This window comes from Orcinus orca, chromosome 2 (genome assembly GCF_937001465.1).
Source record: "Orcinus orca chromosome 2, mOrcOrc1.1, whole genome shotgun sequence".
Classification (NCBI taxonomy): Eukaryota; Metazoa; Chordata; class Mammalia; order Artiodactyla; family Delphinidae; genus Orcinus; species Orcinus orca.
Window position 1 is genome coordinate 179,908,785 of NC_064560.1, and position 22,221 is coordinate 179,931,005.

At 35.9% G+C, this 22,221-nt stretch overlaps 1 protein-coding gene and 1 non-coding gene across 3 annotated transcripts in view; both read right to left on the minus strand.

The window, feature by feature from the left end:
- GTF2A1 (general transcription factor IIA subunit 1) overlaps positions 1–22,221 on the minus strand; it is a 46,180-nt gene that overhangs the window by 19,871 nt on the left and 4,088 nt on the right. For both annotated transcript variants that reach the window (XM_004262302.3, XM_033416945.2), the window contains exons 2-7: positions 21,915–22,016; positions 12,649–12,850; positions 10,918–10,982; positions 6,972–7,047; positions 4,583–4,716; positions 1,708–2,028 (exon numbers count right to left, since the gene is read on the minus strand). In XM_004262302.3, the coding sequence (XP_004262350.1) occupies positions 1,708–2,028; positions 4,583–4,716; positions 6,972–7,047; positions 10,918–10,982; positions 12,649–12,850; positions 21,915–22,016 (900 nt within the window). The remainder of the gene's footprint in view (positions 1–1,707; positions 2,029–4,582; positions 4,717–6,971; positions 7,048–10,917; positions 10,983–12,648; positions 12,851–21,914; positions 22,017–22,221) is intronic.
- LOC117200283 (small nucleolar RNA SNORA79) lies at positions 11,541–11,684 on the minus strand. Its single transcript, XR_004481752.1, has one exon. It is a non-coding gene; the product is annotated as a small nucleolar RNA SNORA79 (small nucleolar RNA).

The window sequence follows — 22,221 nt, forward strand, 5'->3', positions numbered from 1 at the left end:
AAGTGGTGCTGGGAAAACTGGACAGCTACATGTAAAAGAATGAAATTAGAACACTCCCTAACATCATACACACAAAAAAAACTCAACATGGATTAGAGACCTAAATGGAATACCAACACTGTAAAACTCTTAGAGGAAAACATAGGAAGAACACTGACATAAATCACAGCAAGATCATTTTTGATCCACCTCCTAGAGTAATGGAAATAAAAATAAACAAATGGGACAGAATGGAACTTCAAAGCTTTTGCAAAGCAAAGGAAACTACAAACAAGGCGAAAAGACAACCCTTAGAATGGGAGAAAATATTTGCAAACAAATCAATGGAAAAAGTATTAATCTCCAAAATATATAAGCAGCTCATGCAGCTTAATAGTAAAAAAACAACAAGCCATCCAAAAATGGGCAGAAGACCTAAAGAGACATTTCTCCAAAGAGGACATACAGATGGCCAAGAAACACATGAAAAGATGCTCAACATCACCAATTATTAGAGAAATGCAAATCAAAACTACTATGAGGTATCACCTCACACCAGTTAGAATGGGCATCATCAGAAAATCTACAAACAACAAATGCTGGAGAGGGTGTGGAGGAAAGGGAACCCTCTTGCACTGTTGGTGGGAATGTAAATTGATACAGCCACTATGGAGAACAGTATGGAGGTTCCTTAAAATACGAAAAATAGAACTTCCATACCACCCAGCAATCCCACTACTGGGCATATACCTTGAGAAAACCATAATTCAAAAAGACACATGCACCCCAATGTTCACTGCAGCACTATTTACAATAGCCAGGTCATGGAAGCAACCTAAATGCCCATCGACAGACGAATGGATAAAGAAGATGTGGTACATATATACAATGGAATATTACTCAGCCATAAAAAGGAACAAAATTGGGTCATTTGTAGAGATGTGGATGGATCTAGAGACTGTCATACAGACCGAAGTATGTCAGAAAGAGAAAAACAAATGTCATATATTAATGCATATATGTGGAACATAGAAAAATGGTACAGATGAACCAGTTTGCAGGGCAGAAATTGAGACACAGATGTAGAGAACAAACGTATGGACACCAAGGGGGGAAAGTGGCGGCGGGTGGGGGTGTGCTGAATTGGGAGATTGGGATTGACATGTATACATTGATGTGTAGAAAATGGATGACTAATAAGAACCTGCTGTATAAAAAAATAAAATTTTAAAATTAAAAAGAAGATAAAGTATGGTTTGTTTAACTGAAGATAGACACTAAGAGTAGATAAGGTTATCTACGGAACTGCTATGGAATACAGAACAAAAGGAGGTTTTGAATAAATCGGTCACATTTAGCTTTTTCTTAAGTTTCTTCCCTTTCGAAATGTTGTTTTAAATTACTGAAGGAAAAGATTACCACATCTATCTGTTCTACCAATGTTTAATCTTTAAGCTACATCATGATGAATGCATAAGCCAAAGAATTAGAATTACATGCACTGTCTCCATCACCTTTATAAGTACAACTTAATTTGGTATTCATTCATTTTTTTGTTACCAGCTATAGAAATATTTTATAAAGATAAATACATCCAGAACAATCTAAAAATCTTAGGGTACAGTACCCTAACAGCCTCTAAGAAAATATAATTCATCAGTTTGGTACCAAGTAAAAGAAGAAATGATTGAGTAGTTTCTTACTTCTAGTCTTTTACTAGAAACTTACCTCTTCTACCTGCCCATCTTCAGCTCCATCTTTCTCTTTGTCTTCTTCCTCCTCATCATCATAGTCTTCTTCTTCATCTTCATCTTCTTCAGATGATGTATCCCCAGTCCCATCAACCTGCAACACCAGCGGGGCTTGCTGTTGAGCAGGCTGGGCCTGTGGCTGCTGTTGGCCAGCTGCGGTTAGCTGTGCTTGTGCTGGTGTAGGTGCTGCCACTGTTGTAGGTATAACTTGAGTCTTATTTCCTGTAAATAAGATTTGCTGGGGCTGGATGATAACACCTGTTTGTGGTGAAATCCCTCCAGGAAGAGGGGCCAGTACCTAAGGCAAAAGAAAAACTACAGATTAGTAACTAGCTAGAGGATCAAGTAGCTCAGTTTCATTGCTTGGCACACTGAAATAGGCCCCAATGCTAAAGAATCACCCCAAATTGCCATATCTCACACATAGTTAAAACTACCAAAGCACAGGAGGAATGTTTAGTGAGTGTACTGATCCACTAAATTTTCATTTTACCATTCAAATTTCTAAAGGAAAAAGATTTTCTGAAGATAATTGCTCCATTAATCAAGTACTTGCTATGTATATGCCAGACTCCAGGCTAAGAGTTACACGTTATTAGTTTATTTGCTTGAGGTATAGAGGTTTAATAACTTGCAAAGCTTGCAGTCAAGTCACTAAGAGGCAAAATGTGAACCTAGGTTTTCTGGTTCTGCTCTTATTATGCTACACTGCCTCCCTATGAAGAACACTGCCCTGAACTCTGAAGCCCTGGGTTCCAGTTTTGTCTAAGATCACAGATAAAGATGTAGCAGAGGCAAGTCTTTAACCTCTCTTCACTGTTAGATTAGGGTCAATGGTTCTCAATGCTGGCTACAAATTATAACAACCTAGTAACTTAAAAATGCTGATACCTGGGCTTCCCTGGTGGCGCAGTGGTTGAGTGTCCGCCTGCCAATGCAGGGGACACAGGTTCGTGCCCCAGTCCAGGAAGATCCCACATGCCACGGAGCGGCTGGGCCCGTGAGCCATGGCCGCGGAGCCTGTGCTCCACAACAGGAGAGGCCACAACAGTGAGAGACCCGCATACCACACAAAAAAAAAAAAAAAAAAAAAACTGATACCTAAGTCCCCACTCCTAATATTCTGATTTAATTGGTATAAGATGACATCTATTCATTTTATTTAAAGTTCCCCAGGTAATCCTAATCATGCAACCAAAGCTGTGAACCACCAGATCAGATGATTTCTAAAGTTCCTTCCAGCCTCTGCATCCTAGGATTCTAAAGTAAACCACAACTCAAAAAGAACCTATTAACAAATAGTAATTATATCTATTATAATGAACATATTTATAATTATAGTTATTAAATAAAAAGCAGAGAATGCCTAGTGATAAATTAAAAGCACTAAATGGCAATTCCTTGTCATTAGGTTCAAGGAAAGCAAAAATAATAAGACTATTTCTTTTAAGAAGTTTACAGATTAATGATGCAATAGACAAAGCAATAGCAACTCAAAAAGACAGAAGATGTCTGAGAACTGCAATATATAGCCTTATGAAAAGACAGGCGAGAGTACTAAATTCAGCTTGGGGGGACAAGGCCTGGTCAGGGAAGCCTTCCTAGTAGGCAACAGTTGAGCTTCTATTTGTGTTTTGGGAGATTAGCCAGGCTTTTTCTGTTTGGTTTGTTTGTTTGCGGGGGACTGGAGAGAACTGCTAGAAGGAAGGCCAAAGGTGGCATTCTAAACAGAACAGCATCAAGTGAAACCCAGAAGTACCAACAGGACAAATGTGGAAGGCTGTAAGTAGGCTGGATTAATGTTCCTCCTCTGTATCTCTATCATTGTACTATCATATTAACATTATTTGTTTATGTATCTGTCTCTTTTTCAAAGTACACAAGTTCCTCAAGAAAATAACCATTTCTTTCATCTTTGTCCTCACAGTACAAGAGTTTAACACCTGGCACACAAGTATGTGCAAATATTTGTCAACTTTGATATAAACAGCAGCTGAACCAGGTAACAACTGGAAGCATGGCAAAAAATAAAATGTGGAAAAATTTTAAAAAAAAGAACCCAAAAAAGATCTCATAACCCACGCTGAGGAGTTTACACTTTTTCCAATAAGCAATGGGAAATCATTAAAAGATTTTAAGATTTTTAGAACAATGACTATAAATATAGAGTAGCAGTCAAGTTAGGAGGGCACAAGGCTGGAGGCAGGGAAATCAATTAAGAGGATAACACAGTATTTTAAGTGAGAAATTATGAGAGCATGAACTAAGGAAATGACAAAAGAGAGTGCGGGAAAAGAAAACTAGTTTCAAATATATTAACGGACTGAAAGCATGTTTAAACTGCAGTCTAAAAAAAAGAAACTATTAAGAAGAATTGGTAGGATTTCATGATACCTTGGATATTAGAGGTAAGCAAAAGGGAGGATTCCACATACCCCCTTCCAGACAATACATAACCATCAGGAAACCAGACTCATGCCTGCTTCGTTCACTCCTAAATCTCTAGTCTCTTGCAAAGACTCTGATACGTAGCCACCCAATAAATGTGTGTTGAATGAATGCTGAATAACTAGCTTAGGAGGCTGGATGGAGAGTGGTGCCACTTATAAAAAGCGGGGGGGAGGATGATAAAGGATGAGTAGGGATAACAACAATTTAGTCTTAAACATACTGTAAGTTAAGCTGTGAGGTGTACAGGAGGAATTCAGAATGACAGGTTGTGTAGTATTAGAGAAGAGTCTAAGAATTTGTATAGACAAAGCTATGGAAAAAGGGATGGTAAACACCCAGAGAATTCATACAGAGGCAGAAAAAAAAGAACCCCATGGTGGTCAAAACTTAAAGATTTTTACCTGTTGTATAACAGGAGCTTGTACTCCACCAGGCTGCATTTGTGGTATAACCTGTTGTTGTAGAACTACTGACTGCTGAGGCTGAAAGATATACTGGGCACCATTGGCTGCTCTGACCACTTGAAGAAGCTGGCCTAAAGTAAAAAGCATGTATTCCAAATTACCACTTTAGCAGTGACCACCTCAAAACAAACAAATTCATAGTGAATGTCAGACCATGGTGAATGACAAAAATTACTAAGAAGGCTAACAATTTTATTAAGGGCTGTCATCCATACACAGTAAACTATAGTCCTTACCTTCTCTGACTTTACGACATGCTCTAATACATTGCTTAATATGTTTTATTTTCCTTATAAAGCTGTTTCCAACAAAGTTTTAACAACAGATTATGAGAGTTGATTAAAAGTGTAAATTATCTTCACTAACAAGTCATGAGAGAGGAATAAGTAACATCAGCAGACATTTCAGGGGCTGTTCATTTTTAAAGCTTTAAAGAAACAAAAGTATAATAATGCATTAATATCTTGAACAAAAGCACAGCATTCCGTAGCTTCAAGATGACTTAAAAAGCAGTAAGAGTTTGCTGAAGCAATTATTACTGCCACATAACACTAACAGTATGACTGGCTTATACCAAATCCCTCTAATATATTGTTTTAAATGATGCAGAATGTTGAATAAATTAAGTAGTAAGCAATTATATCTCATTAAAATATGTAGCAAGCCGCTAAGTTTGTTCTTCAAATATTTAGAAATTAACAAAACAAGAAATTGTATAATCATTGTACTTTTTTTTAAACATCTTTATTGGAATATAATTGCTTTACAATGGTGTGTTAGTTTCTTATTTATAACAAAGTGAATCAGCCATACGTACACTTATATCCCCATATCCCCTCCCTCTTGTGTCTCCCTCCCACCCTCCCTATCCCACCCCTCTAGGTGGTCAAAAAGCACCGAGCTGATCTCCCTGTGCTATGCGGCTGCTTCCCACTAGTTATCGGTTTTACATTTGGTAGTGTATATATGTCCATGCCACTCTCTCACTTCGTCCCAGCTTACTCCTCCCCTTCCCCGTGTCCTTAAGTCCATTCTCTACATCTGCGTCTTTACTCCTGTCCTACCCCTAGGCTCTTCAGAACCATTTTTTTTTTTAGATTCCATATATATGTTAGCATACGGTATTTGTTTTTCTCTTTCTGACTTACTTCACTCTGTATGACAGACTCTAGGTCTACCCACCTCACTACAAATAACTCAGTTTCATTTCTTTCTATGGCTGAGTAATATTTCATTGTATATATGTGCCACATCTTCTTTATCCATTCATCTGTCGATGGACACTTAAGTTGCTTCCATGTCCTGGCTATTGTAAATAGTGTTGCAATGAACACTGTGGTACGTGACTCTTTGAATTATAGTTTTCTCAGGGTATACGCCCAGTAGTGGGATTGCTGAGTCGTATGGTGGTTTTATTTTTAGTTTTTTAAGGAACCTCCATACTGTTTTCCATAGTGGCTGCACCAATCTACATTCCCACCAGCAGTGTAGGAGGGTTTCCTTTTCTCCACACCCTCTCCAGCATTTATTGTTTGTAGATTTTTTGATGATGGCCATTCTGACTGGTGTGAGGTGATACACCTCATTGTAGTTTTGATTTGCAAGAAATTGTATAATTAAATTACAGAGAAAATACTTAAAATCCAGGTAAATAAATTCTTCAAACATTATTATTAAAAGTAAATTTTGCCTGCTATGGAGAGATACTATATAAAATACAATGTAATAAATTTGCTCTTAAGATACTATAGGATTTAGTTTGATATCACAAATTAGTTCAAATGAGTTGTTTAACTTATTTGGTAAGTTAAAAGTGTTTAGCAAAAAACCAAGTAAATAAGCACTTCTAGGGCTTCCCTGGTGGTGCAGTGATTGAGAGTCCGCCTGCCGATGCAGGGGACACAGTTTCGTGCCCCGGTCCGGGAAGATCCCACATGCCGTGGAAGAGGCTGGGCCCGTGAGCCACGGCCGCTGAGCCTGCGTGTCCGGAGCCTGTGCTCCACAACGGGAGAGGCCATAACAGTGAGAGGCCCGCGTACAGCAACAACAACAAAAAAAAGCACTTCTCTATAATCATACTTCATTCAATAAATAGGATTCCATTCACGGATCAAAAGTTCAAGTGCAATTCTCATCTTCTCTACTGCATCCTCAGCAGTGATTATGGTTTAATATGCCATGGTCCTCAAATCATCTTATTTTAATAACGTAAGCCAAATGGTAAAAGAAGTATTAAGATCTTCTGTCTTTCAGTGAAGACAAAACAAAGGCTAGACGGTACAATTTTCTGAGTTATATAAATAATGGATCAGTTATTCCTAATTACCTGAATTTGTTAATATCTGTTGAACAGGAGTCACACCAGCAGGGAGTGCTAAGGTAGCAGCTGTAGCAGCAGCACTCTGGAAAAAACAATGAAAAACAATCAAAACCATGTATGTTCATAACAGCACATCAGTTTATCTCTGGCATATTTTAATAATATTTACAGTTTCATTTAGTATATACTAAAATGAAAAGTTCTAACAATAAGACTAACTGCCATTTTATAAAATGGTACAATAAAGACCATTGAGCCTAAACATCTTACCTAATTATTTCAAGCAATTAATTAGAATAATTAGGAGGTTTTTTCACCTGGAGAATGTACTCTAAGGAAATATAACCCACACTAACAGTGCTGTACAATAAATAAAATATCCATTCCATTATTTCCTTACTTATTCTGTTTCCTTACTCCCAATTCCTTGTTGTCAATTAATATACTTATGGCAAAAGTGTAAGTATCTTCACTTTAGAAATCCTAATATTTTAAATTTATACCATGATTAACAGGTCTCTAGAGAAAACCTTGTATCAGAAGACTGCAATTCTTAGCTGGCAACTCTTCTAAGATGCCATAAGGTGACAACACTGGCATTATCTAGGTGAAACATATATTACTGACAGTTTTATCAATATAGAAAATATCTTAAAAATCTTAAGTCACAAAAATTAATTTCTACACTTAAAAATGAAGTTAGTATCTGACTTTAAATTATAAAAACATACATGCAATTATACTCTGAATGTTTTTAAATCCAGGATAAATTCTTGATTTACTGCTTCTGGAGACTTCTCCCCTTTCCTCTGAAAGAATTACACTACATTTTTACTGTTTTTTTAAAATCCTGAGCTCAAAGTATTTCCATGTATCTCACTGTAACTATATACAGGTAGGTTTTTTTCCCCTCCCCCTTCAATCTTTTTTAAGGTACCAAACCTTCATATACTCAATCTAACTTATACATTTTTAGAAACACCTCTATTTGAATACGCTTTAAGAAATAAATATTAACTGTGCTTTGAAGTCAACAAAACTTGGAAAATTACACTCAGGTAGGTTACTGATACAACTATCTAGTCAGGCTCTAAGTATAGCCTTCCAAGAAAATATGCTTGTTGCCATTTGACAGGCCTAAGTAATCTCTATATCTTAAGCCTGAAACTCCCATTATGTCCCCAAAATCCAGCTATCTAGCTCACCAGGTTCTCTTTATAAAATGCAGGTTCTGCATTTCATTTTATTAAATAAATGAAAAATTTAAATAAATCTTGTCTATATAAGCAAATGAAAGGTAATCTAAATTTAAGGAATATATTAACAACCACTTACTATTGAGAAATATTATTTAGGAATATTAAGTGCCTATAATTCACATTTTATAAGATTAATAGATCTCCCTCTACTAGCAAACTGACCTAGCATTTTCCTTATAGCATACATGAGAAAATAACCACCTGCATACCTGTGCACACTCAAGTTGCTATAAATATTTGTTGTGATGTATCATACACAAACCATCTTTTATTAATGTCTGCTGAAAGTTCCTTCCTGTATTTTGTGAAAAGGCCCTAATGTGAATAACGCATTTGAGCAATTTCATAAAGAGAACCTGCAAAACTAGTTTGATATAAGGTCCTGTTTCATAAGTTCCCTGAAATAGCTTTCTACCAAATATATTATCACTATCCCATATTCTTATATTAAAAAAATTCTTTTTTCAAAATGAAACTGTTTTTAATGGATATCTTTGAATCAGGAATAATAATGCAAACAAACAAAAACACAAAAAACTTATTTGTAAAAAGCCTATACTGATTACATTTTAGAACATGAAAAACACATGAAGCAAACACTAACTGAAAACAAGTAAAATGCTGAAATACGTATAAATGCTAACATTTTATTGATTGAAGTCTGACCTATGATCTGTTTAAATACATATGCTCTTTAGAATCAAGGAGACACAGCAAATCAGTAAGGGATGGGCCATTAACTTTACCAGTCTTTTTAAACACAGTTTTAATTCAAAATTCTCTCCCACAAAACTTAAAATTCTTCAAAATTAGATGGGTCTACTGCAAGTGATTCTACTAAACTTTGTTTTAAAATGATACAAGTTATTCCCTAGGAAACAGTCTCAATAGTACCAACTACAATATGGATCCTACAGTGAGACTTATTTTTAAAGATGGAGGTTAAAAAGAAATTTGGTGTCTTAAACTTGAAAGGGAATTTTTTTTGAATAATAAAAATTCTTGTGAGAATCGATAGGCATGGACTTTTGTGATTTTCATGCAAAAGAATTGACTCCAGGAACTTGAACTGGAAGTACAAACAGAGATTCTTGATTTTTTGTGAATTTAAAAGTTCCAATTTCTATCGTGTAGAAATTTGCAATTCTGTAAAGTTATACATTTGTTAAGGCTGGTATATATCAATAGAAAGAAGTCGTTTGTCTAGTAGGTAAGCCCTGCTTCCTATATGGCTTATAAAACACAAAGGAGCTTTCAGGTTCACTCATCACTCACAAAATATAGTAACTGTTTTTTTTTTTTTTTTTTTTTGTGGTTCGTGGGCCTCTCACTGCTGTGGCCTCTCCCGCCGCGGAGCACAGGCTCCGGACGCGCAGCCTCAGCGGCCATGGCTCACGGGCCCAGCCGCTCTGCGGCATGTGGGATCTTCCCGGACCGGGGCACGAACCCGCGTCCCCTGCATCGGCAGGCGGACTCTCAACCACCGCGCCACCAGGGAAGCCCAGTAACTGTTTTTTAAAATATTGCTTTTTCGTTTAAAAAAAAAAAAATCTGGATCTGAAAAGAAAATCTCACTGCTAACACTAGACTAAGAGATCTTATTTAAAATAATGATTCTTTCCTATTAAAAGGATTTGGCTGGATTTAAGAATGGAATGTCAGAGCAGAGACACCACTAACAGTCTGTGTAGTTTAAACAGAAGAAAAGCCATTTACGAGAAAATGCCGGAACAACGATTCTAATTAAACTTTGTTTTAATGTTTTATTAAAAAAAAAAAACTGTGAGGATAGAAGTAAAGATTTTCTAAGGATCTGAGGGTTTCTTTCTTTCAGTTTTATTGTTATATCTGATGGGATATATTATATGTGCTAAGTGAAAGTTGAAAATTTGAGGACTTATGAAGTTCAGTGGCTATCTCTTAGTAGTATCAAAAGTCTAATATATAATAAACACAACTGAAAAAATGCATTTTAAAGTAGCAATTTACATGTTGTAATAAAACTTATTAGGCTATGCTATGGTTAAATCAGAGCAAAATTTGTAAATGTCTGATCTTAACGATACTAGTTATCTTTATCCAAATGGTTCATTTTTTAAAAATTTATAATTCTTAGCATTCCTAACCTCTTTCAGTTAATGGGTCTTCTGCAACATAACTATACTTGGCATAATGTTTGGTAGGTCCCGTAAACCTATTTTCAAAAAATAGCAGAAGAAGGGCTTCCCTGGTGGCGCAGTGGTTGAGAGTCCGCCTGCCTATGCAGGGGACACGGGTTCATGCCCCGGTCTGGGAAGATCCCACATGCCGCGGAGTGGCTGGGCCCATGAGCCATGGCCGCTGGGCCTGTGCATCTGGAGCCTGTGCTCTGCAACGGGAGAGGCCACAACAGTGAGAGGCCCGCGTACCGCAAAAAAAAAAAAAATAGCAGAAGATAAAACAGCTCCCACAAAGCATCATTCTTTTGGTATTTTCAACAGAAAGTTGCATAATTTTATGAACCTTAATGTCTAAGTACCAAGCTAAACTTTAGATTTGCTGTTAAATCCAATACTTAGGAAACCAAACAAAACAGCTATTTTGCTTAAGTCCTGAATAAACTTCAAGTTGTTAATATACAACATACACAAGCATAATCACAATTTGGGTTAGAATAAATAGAGCCAAGCAAAGTGCTATGTTCTGAGTCTTACCATGTTTGATGCATTCATATGTTGTATCAGCTTAGAATCAGGAACAATAACTTGTGGTGCTGCAGCTATGAAAAACAACAGGCACACATAAAAACAAGGAACCCTGAGGCTATTTCAAAAGAATGCTGTGTACTATACCAAAAATTTTTTTCATGCTTTCCACATTTTCTGCATGCAAATGCACTCAACCACTTGATATCTCAGAAAGTTATAAACTTTTACGGTAAATAACAGCTGTGACATACCCACCTTATACTGGAAAACCCACAATTAAAAAAAAAATTTAACAACACCTAAGGACACAAGGGACCTTGGGAACACGACATAATGAGATACCTAACACCTAAACATATATATTTCTGTGCATTCTTAAACTGGAAATTTTCAAACGTAATTTAATACTGTCTTGCCAACTCAGCAATAACTGTGTTATTAATATAATGATACTACTGCTGGAATGCATTATTGACCCATTAAAAGGGAGCTCAAAAAGTTATAATCTACATAGTCTTTTAAAATCTTTTTCTCCCAATTTGACAGTTTCCAGTATCTTATTTCCATCAACTTTTTTAAAAAATACAAATCATAAATAATGGCAATATCACGTAAGCATAAAAGGAACTAAGTGTTTGATTCCACAAATTTCAGAGAATAAATAGATAATCCCATTATCCTAATATTCTCTGAGTGAAGAAAATCAAATTTTAATTTATGATAACCTAAAATCCTAGTGCCAGGCCTGAAGGCAATAGGAGGAACGGTCATCAAGAAACATTAAAAGGATAAAATTACTTGATGCAAGGTACAGAGTAAAATCAAATATTAAGTCTTATTTGATATAAACAGTAAAATAACTCAAACAGACATTTCTAATGTGCATCAATATCAGTTTTAAGTCTTACATACACTCTCAGATGAGACAAATAAGTAACTCAAGTTACCTTAAGATGAAGTTTTCATTTATCTTTATTCTCCTCTCTGACAACAAGATTTACAAAACTTGAAGGCCTAGGAAGTTTTATAACTGAACAAATGTTTGTCATGACAGAAAATACTCCATGTAGAGGATCAAGCTTCTAAGCCTTTTCAGGGCCCAGATTTTCCTCAGCTGTGATGTTTTAAGAGCTACTTCACAGAGCCTCTATTAGACTGCAATGAAACAAAACCTATAAAATGACTTGCACGGTACAAGGCACTATGGATGCAGTCTATAAATACTTGTTTTTTCTTATTTTTAAACCACATAATATAAATTAAGATGTCATATATCCACTCTTCACTTAAAGGAAATCTAATTCAGTCAATTTAACTACATAAATTAATAAGGAATTAGAATTTCAGATTGCCAAAGTATAGTTACAAAAACCCTCCAGTGTTTATTTATAAAAACTAAACTCAAATGCCTTTGTAGGAACAAATCAGTTTCAAAGAAAGTAATGATTCTACTATATAAAATAATGAAACCCTTAGTAAATAAACCTTTATAGATCTGACTTAGGAAATCCACCATTGTGTAGCCATCTAAAAAAAGTAATAATATACTTACCTGAATATCATTTTAAGCTTTCTGTTAGTGAATTACTTGTTTATCATTACTACATAAATAGGAACCACATTTTATACACACAGATACAACCCCCTCAGCCAATAGAAAGGAGACACCAGAGTGTTTCTCTTCTTTGAAAATGACAACTTTCATTTCCAAGTTGCAGTAGGATCAGACAGCCTCACCTTGCTGAGACGCAGGAATAAGGACCTGCTGGGTCTGCGCTTGCTGAGGTACTGTCTGCTGCGGTTGAGCCTGGTGGTGATGGTGGTGGTGATGCTGCTGCTGCTGGGGTTGCTGCTGCTGTTGAACTTGCAGTAAAAGCTGCTGCTCTTCTGAATGAAATCCATCTACTGCCCTAGACTGCATTAGTTTATTCTCCCATAACTAAAGCAAAGAATATTAAAGATTTCTAAGTAAGAGTCAGGGAAAACAACGCTGGACATATGGATAAAACATACTTTATTAGTCAGTTTATAAAATTCTTACATTTTCAAAACTGATAAATCTACAAATCTCTAATTCTTACCCAAGTGTATGCCATAATGAAAACCAATTTTTAAAGTATCAAACCTCATTTTTGCTACTTAAGAGTACTGAAGAATTCTTTTGTTTCCTTTTATATCTTCAACAAACTTTCCATAGTAATTCCTTGGTTGCCAAGCAGTTTCATATAAGCAATTTTTCAGTAATCAAAAATCATCCTTTTTAGTATCAAATCCATTGTTAGCTATTTTATGGAAATCTTTCTTTCCTAACTTTTAAATAACATATAAAACATAAATTCATCTTTCCTTGAACTATGAGAAACATTATAGAGGCAGTCCTCAGGTTAGAAAACCCTACCTTTCTATCTGTCCAACCCTACATAAGGAAAAAGAAACAGCAATGCCTAATATGCTTTCAGAGGTATTCTCAACCCTCCACACTTCTTGAAATTCCCTTCCCTCTTTCATTATGACAAGGATTGACAATCCTTTTTTGCTTAACCACTTCTATTTTCTCATCTCTCCCTTGGACAGCTTCTGTGATGAAGGAAAAAAAAAAATCAAAAGTGGGCAAAAACAAGGAAGTAAAAGAAAATATTTACAACTATTCCATCCTTCTCCCTAACACACATTTCCTCTCTACAAGGTTTAGTGTTCAATCTATAGAGCCCTTATAAAAAAACTGCCCAAGAAAGTTACAAACCATTCCTTAAACATACATATAAAATTTAATCCAGTCATTCTGTACACAAGGATCTACAGATACTTTGTTTTCTCCCCTAGGATCTACTCTTGGGATATTGCCTAGCTCATGTAAGGCTTCTATCAGATCCTTCAAAAAGCTCCCTTTGCCATACTAACAGGGATTTTTATAAACTGCTGACACTTCCAACTGTTCTAGAAATTCTAGATCTACATGTTAATAACAATTCCAGCACATCTCTAACAATTTAGCGAAAAAGTAAACTAAACTAAAGGTCAATTCCCCAGAGCAACCATTCCCTTAGCAGTCTCAGTATTTAGGCTCACCTGAAGACTATTCTTACAGAGACAGTAACAGTATCTATTTCATGCGTTGTTGTGAGGAGTAAATAAGATTTCCATGTAAAACATTTATCAGAGTCTAGCATAAAGTCAGTCATCAATAAATGTTAGGTATTACAATTATTGTAGTGGTGGTATTAATTGTGTAATAAAGCATTACAACAGAAGTCAGGAACCCAATTAGTCCTGGTTTGGCCACTAAACGGCTTGGTGGACAAATTATTTGTCTTCCCTGGGCATTTTACTCATCTAGAAAGGGAACAAGCTGAATTAGATTACTTCTAAACGAACTTCCAGCTAGTAAATCTAAGTCGGTGCAAATCCCAGACTAAAAACAGCTAGGGTTCTTCCTAGGGTAACAAAAAACTACTTTTTGAGAGCCCAAGTTTTGTCTGGTTCATTTCTATAAAGTGGGCACCTAGCATAACACACAATACAAAATAGGCTCAGACACTGAATAAAATACACTCTACACTCTAAAATACACTCTAAATGTATTATATAGTAAGGCTATATAGGTAAGCCTCCCAAACAGTTATCACCCAAACTGTTTACACTTCTTTTCCCTGTTTCAAACAAAACAAAACCTCGCTTCTTGTAGGCCAAAATCAAGGTGCAAAAAGTACTATTAATTAATGCTTTAAGAAACAGGTCTTTAAGGGACTTCCCTGATGGTCCAGTGGTAAAGAATCCGCCTTCCGACACAGGGGACGCGGGTTCAATCCCTGGACAGGGAACTAAGATCCCACATGCCCCGGGGCAACTAAGCCCACACGCACCACAACTACTGAGCCCGCACGCCGCAACTAGAGTCCGCATGGCGCAAACTACAGAGTCCACACGCTCTGGAGCCCATGCACTACAACTACAGAGCCCATGTGCTCTGGAGCCTGTGTGCCACAACTAGAGAGAGAAAATCCACACACCATGACTAGAAAGAAGCCCGCGTGCCGCAACAAAGAGCTCGAGCACCGCAAGGAAAGATCCTGCACACAGCAATGAAGATCCCATGTGCTGCAAGTAAGACCCAACACAGCCAAAAATAAAAATAAATATTAAAAAAAAAGAAAGAAACAGAAAAAAGAAAGAAAGAAACAGGTCTTTAAACCATAATTTTCTAAATTTAAAGCTTCAGTTTTTATCACCTCCAATTGGTCTTCCCACTGCAATCCTGACCCATCACTTTAATGAAGCTTCCATGACAATGGTAAATATTAACAAATACACATTATGTGCTAAGTGCTGCGTACCACTACTCACCTAGTCTCCCAAGTCAATGATCTGTGAGTCAGAATGCACTCCAATGCCCTATCATTATTGTCAATTTCCTTTCCAAAGCATTATTCCAATCTATCCCTACTATAATGGCCCCAGTTCAAGTCCCTTCCTCCCATCAGTATTATTGCAAAGTGTTAATGACTAAGCTAATTGAGCTCCCTGCTTCAAATCATACATTCTACACATAATTATTGAATATCTCCCAGCTAGACACTGTTAGTGGCATTGAGAACAGACAGTGAACAAATCTGACAAAGATCTTTGTCCTTACAGAGCCTACATTTTAGTGGAAACTTGTGCTTCCAATCTATTCTCTATAAATCAGTAGTCCTCAAAATGTGATCCTGGACCAATAATATCAGTATCACCTGGGAACTTGTTAGACATACCAATTCTAAGGCCCCACCCCATCGAATCAGCAACTCTGGAGCTAGAGCCAGGAATCTGTTTTAATAACCTATCCAGGTTATTGTGATGTACACTAAAGTGAAAGCCACTGCTTTAAAGTATAAACCAATACTTTTCAAACTGCAGACTGCAACCCATTAATGCATTATTAAAAGTTAATTTAAGAGTTTTTGGTAAATGTAATCAAATTTTTCTTTTTAAATGTCAGACTGTACCCCTAACAACTGAGACTCTTTGAAGCAGAAGTCCAAAACTCTGTCTTTTAACTAGCACCCCAGAGAATCCTTCTCACTCTAAAGACCAAGCTCCTTAATGCAATATTATGTTAACTTCTCCAACTGCTACTATAACTTGCACTCTATTTTCCAAACTACTTGCAGTTCCCTAAATATAGCATACATACCTCCTGTCTAAACTTTCGTAAACTACTCCTTATGACTGACAGTCTTCCCACACAATTCCCCAAAGAATGCAAATGCAAAGTCACATAGCCGCGAAGAAATCGCTCACTGCCTCTATACCTTAGAGATATTTCTATTGGTACACTTTTCACACTAAGTCTACCTTCTCTATTAAAGTATGAACTCCTTCAGGGTAGAGACTATGTCTTATTCATAACCTAACAAAATGACTAAGAACTTATCAGAAATTTAATATTAATTTCAAAAAGAATGGAAAACGAACTTGTTTTCTAAGGTAGTTTCTCTATAAAAATGCTACCAACATTTTAGGCAGAATAACTCTTTATTTACAGGGTATTACCACAGGAAGTGTACATGAAATACAACACTCCTCTAGCCTACTAAATGCCAAAGATGCCCATTAGTCATTATAACAAGCAAACACGGAACCACACATTTCAAACTGCTTCTGGGGGAGCAAGGGGATGCTGGAGTAGTGGGCCACTGAGAATCCATATTTACTAAGTACCAAATACTGCTCTAGGTAATGTGAAAAATACAAGAATAATACCATACAAATATTTAGCATTACGCTTATAATATCAAATAATGTAAAGTTCAAATTAGTTGAATGTTTTCTGTTTCTCTTCAATTTCATTTTAAAATAATTTTATTTATCAAAATATTTTATTTTTAAAATATCATCTGTTTAAAATAATGTAATACTGTTTTGGCAACAGTAATCATATTAATACCCCTAAAGACTACCAAGAATACTGAATTGTTATTTATGTATGTATTTATTTATTTAGCTAGCTTAGAAAATAGGAAGAACTCTTCTCTCCACATTTTTATAGTACTTTTTCCCCCCAACACCATAGCTATTGTTTCTGGCAGTCCTATTTCAACAATCTTTGCCAGGTCTCCGGAATTAGACATGGAGAAAATTCATTTTCTGTTCCCAAAATGATTTGGATATGCATCATGTTATGCCCATGATGTTTACTAGACTAACACTGAATTCTTAACGTGCACTTAAGTACTTTCCGTGTACACTCGTTTTTCACAAAAATTCTTTAAAATAGACATTATTATTATCTCCTTTTTACAGAAAAAGAACCTGAGGAACAAGAAGTTAGGTACCTTATCCAAGATCACCAACTAACAGCAGGCAAAACCATCATACAATCCAGGCAATCTGACTCAACAGGGCTGGACCCTGAGAGTGAAGAGTAAATGTCCTTTAAATTTTAAATTTAAAGTTTAAATTTTGGACTCTAGGCCCTCACTTTCCTCACCATAATCCCAGCTCTGGTCCGAAGTTCTAATCTCTAAACTGTACTGCTGCTATCAGAGCAGGTCTAGTCATAACTCTGGTACCTTCCTTATCTGGAGACAAAAGGCTTAGCTTCAAGTCTCTACCACTTGCTAAATGATCTGTCAAAGCATATTTATTCCATTTTTTGATCTATAAAACGTTACCAGATCTACTGCTCCCTGGCAGTATGCTGGGCTAGAAATTCTAAAGGATTCTCCTACTCTCACAAAAACAACTAGCTCCTGGATAAAACATAAGACAATTGAATTTTTGGGCTCTTTAGAAATGATGTTGGGGAACAGAGCTTTCCCCAAGGCCAAATGATACAGAACAGTAGATCATCGTTCAACTTATGGTTCAAGTATTTATATACAACTAGAGTATACTTAGAATAGTGGTTCTCAATCAGGGGTAGTTTTTCCCCTTCTGCCCTGGGGACATTTGGCAATGTCTGGAGATATTTTTGGTTGTCAGAACTAAGGGGTGCTACTGGCATCTAGTGGGCAGAGATCAGTTATGCTGCTAATATCCTACGATAACTAGCCTTCTACAACAAAGAATTAACAGGTCCCAAATGTCAGTAGTGCCAAGGATGAGAAAACAGATCTAGGGGCAGATTAACTTTTTCAGATTTGTCTCCAAATGAGGAATTCTTCTCACTTTGTTTTATTGAGAGGCCATGTTTTCTATCTCCCATTGTACTTGCTATTTGGATAGGGGTGGGTCTGACAGTTTAGAAATCAGGATAATTTTATCACTTACTTTGAAGAGGACTTCTAGACTGTCATTTCCACCCATAGTCATTTACCAATCTAAAACACAATTTACATTCAAATATAGCTTTATTGAAAATCAAGTGGTGATCATTTTCTAATGTATAGAAATCCTGAATCCCTATGTTGTGCACCTAGAACTAATACAGTGTTGTAGGTCAATTACACTTCAATTAGAGAAAAAAGCAAGAAAACCAACATTGTGCTTTATGCATCTTTTCTATCTCCCACAGTTCATACATTAAAGGAGACTCACAGTGTTAACAGATAACCTCAAGAATCAGGTTGAATTATTTTAATGTAGAAGGTCCCTTTCTGAATTATCTAGTTGAACTTCAAATTACAGGCACTCTCATTACTCATCTTAATTCATAATCTAATACACCACTGTATCCTTCACAGCCGTTTGGAAGCTTTTGATAGAAGTTTGTGAAACACTATAAAATGGTGAGAAAGGGGATAGAACTAATGACAGTCTTTTATAAAGCTTAAAATATGAAATATTGTTAGTTTTCATTAGCAAGAATATCCAAACCTACAAGGTCTAATACAGTAGCCACTAGCCACACGTGGTGATTTAAAGTGAAATTAATTATAATTAAATAAAAATTCAGTTCTTCAGTTCCACTAACCATATTTCAAGTGTTTAATAGCCACATGTGGCTAGTGGTTACCATACTGGAGAGCACAGATATAGAACATTTTCATCACCACAGAAAGTTCTACTGCATAATGCTGGCTGTCAGACTGTTAAAACTAGGGCACATTCTGGAAATTCTAATGAGATCCTGAAGAAATTTAGTGCAGAGAATTAAAATAACAAACTCATTTCAGTCTAACAGTTTTATATTTAAATTCAGCTACAACCCAGAATAAAAGAGTATGCCCCGTTTAAAAAACAACAAAAACATTAAACTACCTTTTTCAGTTAGATTCTGGAGCAACGTGTTATTAATTTGTTTAATTAAGTATTTACTGAATGCCAACCACATATGCCAGGCATTGTGGTAGAGGTTGGAGATTCAAAGTTGAATAAGTCACAATTTTGTCACAGAAAACTAAGCATTAAACAAAAAATCAGTGCATAACCTATAAAACACAGATATTACTTTTTTTATACTATTATACTATATTATATGTACATATATCTGTATATACGTGTATACATGTATAAAGTCTTATGTACTAAAAATGCAGGTGGAGCTATTTGGTCTCAAAGATAGCTCATTCTGTTTGGAAAGAACACCTTGATTCTAACTGGGACCAGTAGGAAAATATCAACAGACTCTGTGAAAAGCAAGAGGAGATAACAACTTGGATTGACCACTAGTCTGACGTACCACAAATTAAAGCCTTTGGGACTAATTTTTTGCACCTAAAAATGCTGTACCTTCTACATAAGATCACAGATCTACAAGGACAACCATTATAAGGGTATAACATATTTATAAAATATTCATTACATGTAACATGAAGGAATCAAAATAAGCTTATTCTCTTCTTATTCATATCCCTGAGATACTTTATGTTTGAGTAGTTTATATTGCTATTCTTCCAACTCATGTCTCAGAGTTGGCATTCCTTCACTTGTATTTTTAAATACCTACTCTTCACTTTCAGTAACCATTACATTTCTCACAAGGTAAATAAATATTTCCTCATCTCATTCAAACCTATATTTTCCCTTCCTCACAGGGGCAGATTCATATTGAAAATTCTATAGAAGCTGCCCACAGATGCTGCAACATTCTAAGATATATTTTATCACCACAACACAGGTGAGATTTGCTTTATTTAAAATAGTAAGTTGCTAAATTGCAGCCTCCACACCTCTGTTGAATGGATAAATAAGACCACAACAAATGTTCCTTAGCATTCATTAACTGTGATTACTCATTTATACATAGCTCTAAAGGAGCTCAATTCCCAATCTCTAAGCCAGCAGTTCTAAAACTTTTTAGTCTGAGTCCTTTAACATTTTTACAAATTAATGAGGACCTCAATGAACTTTTATGAAATTTTAAATAAGATTTTTTTTTAATGTTGACATTTAAAAATAACAACGTGGGCTTCCCTGGTGGCGCAGTGGTTGAGAATCTGCCTGCTAATGCAGGGGACACGGGTTAGAGCCCTGATCTGGGAAGATCCCACATGCCGCGGAGCAACTAGGCCCATGAGCCACAACTACTGAGCCTGCGCATCTGGAGCCTGTGCTCCGCAACAAGAGATGCCGTGATAGTGAGAGGCCCGCACACCGCGATGAAGAGTGGCCCCCGCTCGCCACAACTAGAGAAAGCCCTCGCACAGAAACGAAGAACCAACACAGCCAAAAGTAAAATAAAATAAATAAATAAAAGAAATGCATTTCCATTTAAAAAATAAGATCCAGAGGAGTAAAGAAGAAAAAAAAAGAAAAAACAACGTATCCATTACATGTTAACATAAATACTTTCAATGAAAATAACCATATCTTCCAAAAAAATTTCGTGAGAAATGGCTTAAAAGGAAAATAGCTGGATTCTCATATCTGCTTCTACATTCAGTTTTCTTTAGTTGATGTATATGAAGAAAATCTGCCTTCTCATAGCTAAGTAGTTGGGAAAGGAAAAAGTATTTTAAGTGATGGTTTCTTAACAGGTAGCTGCAATGTACAATCTGAAACCATATACCAATTAACTTTTCAAACTCTTCGATTAAATGGAAAATATGAGTTCAGTGAAGTATGCAGACATGCCATATGTTAACACATTTCATTATAGAATATCATGAATAGAATATCAAACAATTTCATGTCTTAGTATCAACAATGATCTCATCTCAACCTTTACGTAAACATCTTTTTAATATTTGGTACATCAAAATGGGAAGCATGCATAAAGCCCTTCTGCTGCATATGGAACAGTTATCTCAAGGAAAAGCACTTGTACATTTGAGTTGCAAGTTTAACTGGTCACTTTTTTCATGGAATACAACTTTTACTGGAAATATGACAAACATACTATGATTATTCAGATTTGGGCATCTGTCCAACCGCATGGACCCCTGAAAGAGCCTGTGGGGAAGTCCACTGACCATATTTTGAGAACCACTGTTTTGAGCAGTAAGGCAAAAATATTCCATGATTTCATGAGTCATTACACCATCAAGAAAACACAAATGCTAAATAAAAGTATCTATATATTTCTGCTTAAATCCAAGTAAATAGAAGAGGCAGAAAAGCAGCTCCCAAACTAGAATACATTGTAAACCAAATATTTGGCCCACATAGAGAATCGGACTCCAGAACATGAAATTTATCAAGCACTTAATCTCCACAACATAAATACATTTTAGAATACCAGTGCATTAAGACCACAAAAAAAGAAAAAGTAAAAAAAAAACCTTACAGGAATGTCAAGTAATTAAAACATAAATGGATATTAACTGCCCATTAATAATAGCTAATACTATTGCCAGGCACTTTGCTAAACACTTTATATAGTCATTACATTTAATCCTCAAAACAAGCCTAAAAGGTAAGTACTACTAATTCTCATCTCACATATAAGGAAACTGAAATATAAGCAGTTTGCCTAACGTCAGAGGAAGAATGGATGGTAGAGCTGGGATTCAAAACCAGCACCCTTCACATAACTATACTGCTTCCTGCAACAAAGTCAAATGGTCATCATATGGCAAAATTATGGAGTATAGTTTCTGACTGAAGAGAATGTTAAAAAAAAAAAAAAGCAGCAAACTCACAGTTTTTAGTTCCATCAGAACTTGTTCATCGACTCCATCATCCAAAAAGATGTCTCTCACATCATTAATTACATCTTCAATCACAGATCTGTATAATTTAGGCTTTAAAGGGAAAATAAAAGACTGCTAAAAAACACTGCTTTTCACATATTAAAATATATAACATTTTCACAAATTCAAAACAAATGTAATACAACAGTCCCTTTTCCAACTCTCTAAAACTTATTTTAGAAGATGTAACTTTAAAGGTATGGCCATTCCCATAAACATCAATTGCCTTAGTTAAAATGAATTATTTGATGACTGC